The sequence below is a fragment of the Coregonus clupeaformis genome, chromosome 18 (assembly GCF_020615455.1).
Source record: "Coregonus clupeaformis isolate EN_2021a chromosome 18, ASM2061545v1, whole genome shotgun sequence".
Lineage (NCBI taxonomy): Eukaryota > Metazoa > Chordata > Actinopteri > Salmoniformes > Salmonidae > Coregonus > Coregonus clupeaformis.
Genome location: NC_059209.1, coordinates 12,323,779 through 12,332,774, shown reverse-complemented (window position 1 = coordinate 12,332,774; position 8,996 = coordinate 12,323,779). Strand labels below are relative to the sequence as shown.

Here is an 8,996-nt window from a genome sequence, read left to right as displayed (position 1 = left end):
TGTGAACGAGGTGTTTCGGGACATGCTTGGTCGTGGTATAGTGGTCTACATCGATTACATTTTGGTGTATTCCGCTACGCGCGCCGAGCATTTGTCCCTGGTTCGCAAAGTGCTGGCCCGACTGTTGGAACATGACCTTTATGCCAAGGCAGAAAAATGTCTGTTTTTCCAGCAGTCAGTCTCCTTCCTCGGATACCGCATTACCACCTCAGGTGTGGAGATGGAGGGAGATCGCATATCAGCCGTGCGTAATTGCCAGACTCCAACCACGGTTAAGGAGGTGCAGCGCTTATTGGCTTTGCCAACTACTATCGGAGGTTTATCTTGGGCTTTGGCAAGGTCGCAGCTCCCATCACATCACTGTTGAAGGGTGGGCCGTCCCGGCTCCGCTGGTCAGCTGAGGCTAACAGGGCCTTTAGTAACCTGAGGGTTCTGTTCACCTCAGCCCCAGTACTGGCCCATCCCGATCCATCACTACCATTCATAGTGGAGGTGGATGCGTCCGAGGTAGGGATAGGCACTGTCCTTTCTCAACGCTCGGGCACACTACCCAAGCTCCGCCCCTGTGCCTTCTTCTCCAAGAAGCACAGCCTGGCGGAGCAGAACTACGACGTTGGTGATCGGCAGCTGTTGGCTGTTGTCCGAGCCCTGACCGTGTGGCGGCACTGGCTCGAGGGGGCAAAACACCCTTTCCTCGTCTGGACGGACCACCGTAACCCGGAGTATATCCGGGCAGCGAGGAGGGCCCTATTCTTCACCCGGTTTGATTTTACCCTATCTTACATCCCTGGTACGAAGAACATGAAGGCAGACACACTGTCATGGCTATATACGACACAGAGGAGAGGCCCATAGACAACACCTCCATACTCTCGGCATCCTGCATTGTGGCGCTGGTAATATGGACGCGGACATAGAGTGGGCGCTATGCACAGAGCCATCTCCACCTCAGTGTCCAGCTGGGCTGCAGTATGTGCCTTCTCTTGTCTGTCTGATCTACTGGGCACACACGTCCCCCTCCTCTGGTCACCCAGGGATTGGTCGTACAGTGCGCCGCCTGACTGAAAAGTACTGGTGACCTACCTTGACTAATGACGTGAGGGTGTAGGTCTCCTCCTGCTCGGTGTGCGCCCAGAGTAAGGCACCTAGGCACCTCCCAGCTGGTAAGTTACAGCCCTTACCAGTTCCACAACGGCCATGGTCCCACTTGTGTAATGACTTCCTTACTGATCTTCTCATCTCTCAAGGTAACACCATCATCCTGGTCGTTGTGGACCGCTTTTCCAAAGCCTGCTGCCTCCTTCCTCTGCCCGGTCTCTCCACGGCCCTGCAGACTGTGGAGGCCCTGTTTACACACGTCTTCCGGCACCACGGGGTGCCAGAGGACATAGTGTCTGACCAGGGTCCCAGTTGACATCCAGGGTCTGGAAGGTGTTCATGGAACATCTGGGGGTCTCGGTCAGCCTGACCTCTGGTTTTCACCCCGAGTCTAATGGGTAGATGGAACGGGTGAATCAGGATGTGGGTAGGTTCCTGCGGTCCTACTGCCAGGACCGGCCGGGGGAGTGGTAGGTGTTCTTGCTATGGGCTGAATATGCTTAGAACTCTCTCTGCCACTCCTCCACTAACCTAACGCCATTTCAATGTTTTTTAGGTTATCAGCTGGTTCTGGCACCGTGGCATCAGAGCCAGACCGAGGCTCCTGCGGCAGATTACTGGTTTCAGAGCATGGAGGAGACCTGGAACGCTGCTCACATCCACCTCCAACGCGCCGTGTGTCGCAAGAAGGCCAACGCTGACCGCCACCGCAGTGAGGCCTCGGTCTTTGTACCGGGTGATCGGGTCTGGCTCTCGACCCGGAATATGCCCCTCCGCCTGCCCTGCCGGAAGCTGAGCCTGCGGTTTGTGGGGCCGTTCAAAGTCCTGAGGAGAATAAATGAGGTTACTTATAGGTTACTACTCCCTCCAGATTACCGCATTAACCCCTCATTCCATGTGTCTCTCCTCAGGCCGGTGTTGGTTGGTCCGCTCCAGGAGTCTGAGGTGCGGGAGGTCCCTCCGCCCCATCTGGACATTGAGGGGGCCCCGGCGTACTCCGTCCGTTCCATCCTGGATTCGAGGCTTCAGGAGGGGAGCCTTCAGTACCTCCTGGAGTGGGAGGGGTATGGTCTGGAGGAGCTGTGCTGGGTCCCGGTGAGGGATATATTCGATCCCTCCCTGTTGCGGGATTTCCACCGTCGCCATCCGGCTCGCCCTACTCTGCGTCCTCCTGCTGGAGCTGTCACGACTTCTTCCGAGGCTGCCTCCTCTCCTTGTTCAGGCAGGCTTCGGTGTTCGTTGTCACCAGCCTTCTAGCTACTGCCGCTCCTCATCTCATCATTCCATTTGTTTTGTCTTGTTTATTACACACACCTGGTTCATATCCCCTCATCAGTACCTGTATAGGTGTTCCCTCTGCCCCCTTGTCTTTGTGTGTGATTGTTTATTGTGGAGGAGAGAGAAGCTCGGTGGAGCTCCGTGTATTTTCAATCGCCGGGAATATTCCCTGTGTGCCTTGTATTTTCCAGTGTGCCTGTTTGTGCAATGGAGTGTTTTTACGCATTACTGCGTAACTCTGTGGTTCAGAATAAATCCTGTTCTTCTGTGATTTACCCTCCTGCGCCTGACTCCTTCAAAATCACCTCATCACAAACATTCCGAAATTCCAAACACAAAATGTCTCGACATGGCATTGAGTGTCTTGAGACAAAGGCTGTGTCTAAAGACATGTCTTCAAAATGTGTCTTAAGACATCTTGAGACGTCTTGAGAACAAAAGTATCTCAAGAGGTCTTGAGACGTCGCAATTGCATGTCTCAAGACATCTTAAGACATCTCTAGACAAACGAGATGGCTGGGTATGTAGCAGGGGCTCAACTTTCACTGGGGAGGGGAAGACACTTCCGTTTGCCTACTAACGAATCAAAACTCTTTGACCACTGAACCACTTATCGGTTTCCGGGTCACGGAGGAGAGAGGACGGAGGATGGACTTTTGCCCAAATGAGAAAAGGCCATGGAATATGTAATGGCTCATGGTAAAAATGCGTGTGGAGATGACGTATCTCTGTACTTGCCACTGAATGTGTTGAGCATCGGATTAAGGACCAGGACAGCTGCTCACGGCCCATACGGTTTAGCAAATGTTTTTTAACCAGTCAACAAAGTAATCACTATCAAGATAGTAAGCAAACCATTCATTCAGGTGATGCAATTGATTTTGCACAATCTGTAAGATTTCCTGCTGTTCAATGGCCATTTCAATTTATAACCACTGATTCTTGAAGAACATAGGCCTATTGCTTCATTATAAATTAGTCCAGGCATCCATAAAGAATTATCCACCCCCATCCCTCAGTTTCCCAAACAACGTGGCATCCAAGGTCAGGCTGTTGAAATGACAGATTGTAGGCCTACATTTAAGGTCTCTAAACAAGGACGACCTGACCCAAGACAACAGCTAACAGAGATAGGGCTCTTAGAAAAAAGGGTTCCAAAAGGGTTCTTCAGCTGTCCCCATAGGAGAACCGTTTCTAGATAGCACCTTTTTTCCTAAAATAATTGCCAAATAATAAGCCCTATAGGCCTTCGCACAAGGTCATGTTTTACAGTTTACACAGTGAATGTCAGTGCTCTGCTGCTGTTCATAACAAAACAACTATGATGTTTAAGTGATCATGTTTTTGTCAACTATGATGTTTTATAGTTTTGCCATTTAAATATTTCCTAATCGAGGACGGAGGATGTTACTGTGCTTTGCGATTGCTACTTAATTCCATATATACAAAATATATTAAGTATTCTGTGAAACGCACACACTCATGCACACACACGCTATGAATGAGAACCAGAGAGCTATATAATGCAACTATGAGGCCAGAGTAGGCTACACACTATACCACGCTGTGTGGGTATTTCAATTAATCACTGGGGTGCAATATGTTCTTCGTTGATAGGTTTATTCCCATGTTATTTACAATTCTAAAGTCAACATTGAACACTGTCTTGTTCAGGCTTATAGCTGGGAACAATTACACTAGGCCTTCCTGTAGCCTATTTATTTATATTTTAGTCATTTAGCAGACGCTCTTATCCAGAGCGACTTACAGGAGCAATTAGGGTTAAGTGCCTTGCTCAAGGGCACATCGACAGATTTTTCACCTAGTCGGCTCTGGGATTATAGAACCAGCGACCTTTCGGTTACTGTCACAACGCTCTTAACCACTAAGCTACCTGCCGCCTATCAGAGAGGTGATTTGATTCTCCCTGTGGCCAGGAGTGAACATGGCCCAATCCCAATGGACCCCTAAACCCTACGCCTGATGCACTTGTGAAGATCTGAGAGGATTTGATTGGTAGAAGCAAAATGGAGAAACGTATATAATTTCAATAAAAAAGGGCAAGGTAGATGTATTACCATCTTGCATACACCTGTCAAATCTTCTTAGATCTCCAGAAGTGCATAGGGTGTAGGTAGCCTATAGGTGCCATTTGGGATTGAGTCCAGCTTCACCTGACGGCCGCTGTCCACAGCTCTGTGGTTCTGAAACTCAGATTCGCGGGGATTTGAGGGCACAATGCCCAACTGTGATTAGACCATTGAGCACACTATCTAGCTGGATTAGGCCATAAATTCACTGGCTAGGATTTAGCTGATTTTGGAGTAACAAGTGGATATTCGTCATCGGATGTTCATAACATAGGCAATAACTCATTAAATTGCATAATTTTTTTCTGTGACATCTCAACCCGATTTGTTAGGCTACACAACCATTCCCTTGAATACGAACGTTGCATTAATTAGAATCCAAGGGAATTCAGCCCATCCCTGTTAACCAGCCAAAGAGAAGTCTGGTCCCCTCTTGCATCTTTTATATAAACCCAGTGGCAAGGCATAGATGTGGCATACCTCTCACACGCAAGAGCTTAAAGCACACACCTCTCCACCTCTCTCTGACTCTTTAGAAGCGCGAGCTATGGCATGAGTGACAAGACTGTGACACTCTCTCTCTTTGCTCGCTCTCTTATCTCTCGATGAGTAACAACAGTGTGGGTCTGTCGCCCGTGTTGCCCCTCAATAGTTTCGGGAATGTGCTGATGTTTCTTTTCAGCATAGCGCTGGCGGCCGCAATTATTTTCCTCAACATCTCGGTGTTTCTCTCAATCATGATGAACAAGTCGCTGCGCAGCGAGAACCGATTCATGTACATGCTGAGTACCTCTTCCAGCGACATCTGCTCTGGGGTATCCTATTACTATGTGGGCGTCCTCGACGTGAGGGACAGCTATGACTCCCCTAAAAGAACGTTTTACATCGCTCCCACGTTCCTGGGGCTCTCGTACATGGCCATACTGGCTGCACAGTCCGATAGGTATCACGCCGTGACAGCACCTTTTAAATACTCCCAGAGAATTACCCGCAACAGGACCCTGCTTGTCATTCTATTTTACTGGGTTTACGCTTTTGTCATCGTGGCGGTGAACAATCTAGTTCCAATGGGGATCGCGAAACAAGTCACAGGTTTCGGGACCTTCGTTGCGAACATTTTCACTGTGATCATTATGATAGGCCTGAATATTAGACTGTTCTTCATAGCTAAGTTCCAGTTGGAGAGAGAGCCGCCCTCGGTGGAGAGAGAGAACAAGCGCTCTTCGGTGTACCTAATCATAGTAGTGGCAGTGTTTTTCCTGGCGGCATGGTTACCCATTTTCATCCATATCATTTGTTGTAATTTTATCGGGTCTACATGTTATTCGTTTAGAAACGAAGGAACCGATCCCCTTAGAATTCTTCCACGCTTAAATGCTGTGTTAACCCCGCTGTTGTACATCAGAGGCTGTGCCTCTCTCAGGGCGACGCTGTTCACCAAGGTTTGGAAACCTTGCTGTAGAAGAAGGTAATAGTCATGCATTTTGGGCACCTTTCTTGTAATCTTCAATTGGAGTCTTTACGTGTTTAGGGCACATTTCTACCCAAAAGTATTTTATGTTCAGAAAAGGTCTTTGGAATGCCTGCACACTAACTCTCCAAAAGTTGATTATGCAATTAAAAATGTTCGGTTGGCAATAATTTATAATTTGTCATTAGTTGAGATAAATGCCAATATGCGTGTGCACATCTATTTGTTTTCATGTAAAATATTATACATCTTATTAGGATTTATATCTTACATCTGACTGATATAGCCTAACTGATTTATGCTTCCAAAAAATGGAAGTTGTATTTTAAAGTGAGCTTGCTGCCAAGGCGTGTCGAGCATCATTCTAAAAATCATGGGCATTAATATAGAGTTGGTCCCCCCTTTGCTGCTATAACAGCCTCCACTCTTCTGTGAAGGCTTTCCACTAGATGTTGGAACATTGCTGCTGGGACTTGCTTCCATTCAGCCACAAGAGCATTAGTGAGGTCGGCACGGATGTTGGGCGATTAGGCCTGGCTCGCAGTTGCCGTTCCAATTCATCCCAAAGGTGTTCGATGGGGTTGAGGTCAGGGCTCTGTGCAGGCCAGTCAAGTTCTTTCAGCATTGTTATGCTGAAACAGGAAAGGGCCTTCCCCAAACTGTTGCCACAAAGTTGTAAGCACAGAATCGACTAGAATGTCATTGTATGCTGTAGCGTTAAGATTTCCCTTCACTGGGACTAAGGGGCCTAGCCCAAACCATTATTCCTTCTCCACTTCTCTATGCATTGGGGCAGGTAGCGTTCTCCTGGCATCCGCCAAACCCAGATTAATCTGTCGGACTGCCAGATGATGAAGTGTGATTCATCACTCTATAGAACGCGTTTCCACTGCTCCAGTCCAATGGCGGTGAGCTTAACATCACTCCAGCCGATGCTTGGCGTTGTGCATGGTGATCTTAGGCTTGTGTGCGGCTGCTCTGCCATGAAAACCCATTTAATGAAGCTCCCGATGAACAGTTATTGTGCTGACGTTGCTTCCAGAGGCAGTTTGGAACTCGGTAGTGAGTGTTGCAACCAAGGACCGATTATTTTTATGCGGCTGAGCCGTTGTTGCTCCAAGACGTTTCCATTTCACAATAACAGCACTTACAGTTGACCGGGCCAGCTCTAGCAGGGCAGAAATTTGACGAACTGACTTGTTGGAAAGGTGGCGTCATATGTTGGTGCCACGTTGAAAGTCACTGAGCTCTTCAGTATGGGCCATTCTACTGCCAATGTTTGTCTATGGAGATTGCATGGCGGTGTGCTCGATTTTATGCCCCTGTCAGCAACGGGTGTGACTGAAATCGCCGAAGCCACTAATTTGAAAGGGTGTCCACATACCATTTTAGACCTCATCATCCAGATTTCGTGTAATGACTTGAACAGTAGTGCTTTAAATGTAATTTTTTACAGATATCTTTTTGAAACAATTACTTGTCATACTGTGGAGAGTTCTATTGGAAAATTATTGCATATATAAATAGGTCTCCATATATAAATGAAATTCTCCAACTCATGTCTCCAACCAGTTCTTTGTGAGTTTTATGTTGGAAAACGCCTCAGACATTATGTTGAATCAATAACAATGACCAACCAATTTTATAAAACTGTCTGTTAAAATATACACAATTTGATATCTCTGGCATATCCTAGTTTTATGATAGAAAATGCCTCAAACGTCATGATTTTCACCTTAACATCAGAACTATGTTTAAAATAATGTTTCAAGTTTAAAACACACAATAGTGTCTAATATCATTTAATCAGAATTTCCTCTGTTCAAATTCTCCAAATCACGTCCTCTACCAGTCCTGTATGAGTTGTATGTTGGGAAATTTCTCTAACATGATGTTGGATCAAACTAATGACCAATCGTTGAAAACTGTCAAAATGTACATTGCTCTGTTAAAACACACACAATTTGATATCTCCAGCGGACCTCTGCTAGTTTATGGTAGAACATTTCTCAAACGCAATCATGATTTTCTTTTAATATCAGAACTGTGTTTAAAAGAATAATTCAAGTTTAAAACACACAATAGTGTTCTCCTATCATTTAGAACAATTTTCCTCTAAAATTCTCCAAATCATGTCTTCTACAAAGTCCTGTATGAGTTGTACATTGGAAAATGCCTCTAGCGTGATGGTTGAAACTGTCTAATGGTTGAAACCCATCTAAAAGTATGTTTTGCTTAGGCAATGATAAAGTTATATATTATTAGCCTATGATAATTCAATGTTTCATTTATTTCTAAAGTAGCCTATTAATTTACCATGGTAAGGTAGCCTTCCTCTCCTTTGAGGAAAACCAATTTTTCCTTATAGGCAATTTGGATGAAAAGTTCGTTAAAACTCGAAATTTGAAAATGACCTGAAGGCTAATGGTTGTTTAACATCTGAATGCTTCTGTGTCCTCTTTTCTCTAGCGTGAGTCCAGGACGACCTGGACCTAACGGACATCCGGTCAATACTGTCTTCAAAACATGAGGTTCCCTTACAAACAAGAGAGGATCATTTCAAAACGTTAGGAATGTGGCGATAAAGGGAGACAAGACATTGAAGAGAATTTGATTCTAAGTCTGAATATGTTGAAAATAGGTAGTAAATGATATAGATTATAGGCCTATATAAATATTTCTCATGTAGGTTCAAATCATTGTGTCACGACTTCCGCCGAGGCTGCCTCCCCTCCTTGTTCGGGCAGGTTTCGGCGTTCATCGTCACCGGCTTACTAGCTGCTGCCGATCCATTTATCATCACTCCACTTGTCTTGTCTAATTTATCACACACACCTGGTCCTTATCCCCAATTAGTCATTGTATAAGTGTTCCCTCTGCTTCCTTGTCTGTGTGGGTAATTGTTTGTAGTGAGCTGTGTGTATATCGGTTGAGCTACCCTTACCTTGTTGTTGCCAGGGTAGATATTTCCCCTGTGCCTGAGTTTTGTTGTCGCATGCTTGCGCAACTGTTTATCGACGGAATAAACTCTTTGGATGCATATTACTCTCCTGCGCCTG

General features: G+C 46.1%; 1 protein-coding gene across 1 annotated transcript; it reads left to right on the top strand.

Moving 5' to 3' along the window:
- Positions 1-5,032: 5,032 nt before the first annotated feature.
- LOC121587246 (adenosine receptor A2a-like) lies at positions 5,033-8,692 on the top strand. The gene is made up of 2 exons (XM_041904159.2): positions 5,033-5,934; positions 8,407-8,692. The coding sequence occupies exons 1-2, from the start codon at positions 5,072-5,074 to the stop codon at positions 8,465-8,467; spliced, it is 924 nt and encodes a 307-aa protein (XP_041760093.1). The 5' UTR covers positions 5,033-5,071; the 3' UTR covers positions 8,468-8,692.
- Positions 8,693-8,996: the final 304 nt, after the last annotated feature.

Bases quoted from the DNA above. Each gene is read 5' to 3' on its own strand.
- LOC121587246 (XM_041904159.2), top strand. From the start codon at position 5,072: ATGAGTAACAACAGTGTGGGTCTGTCGCCCGTGTTGCCCCTCAATAGT. The intron at 5,935-8,406 runs GTAATAGTCATG...TCTTTTCTCTAG, and splicing joins AAACCTTGCTGTAGAAGAAG to CGTGAGTCCAGGACGACCTG.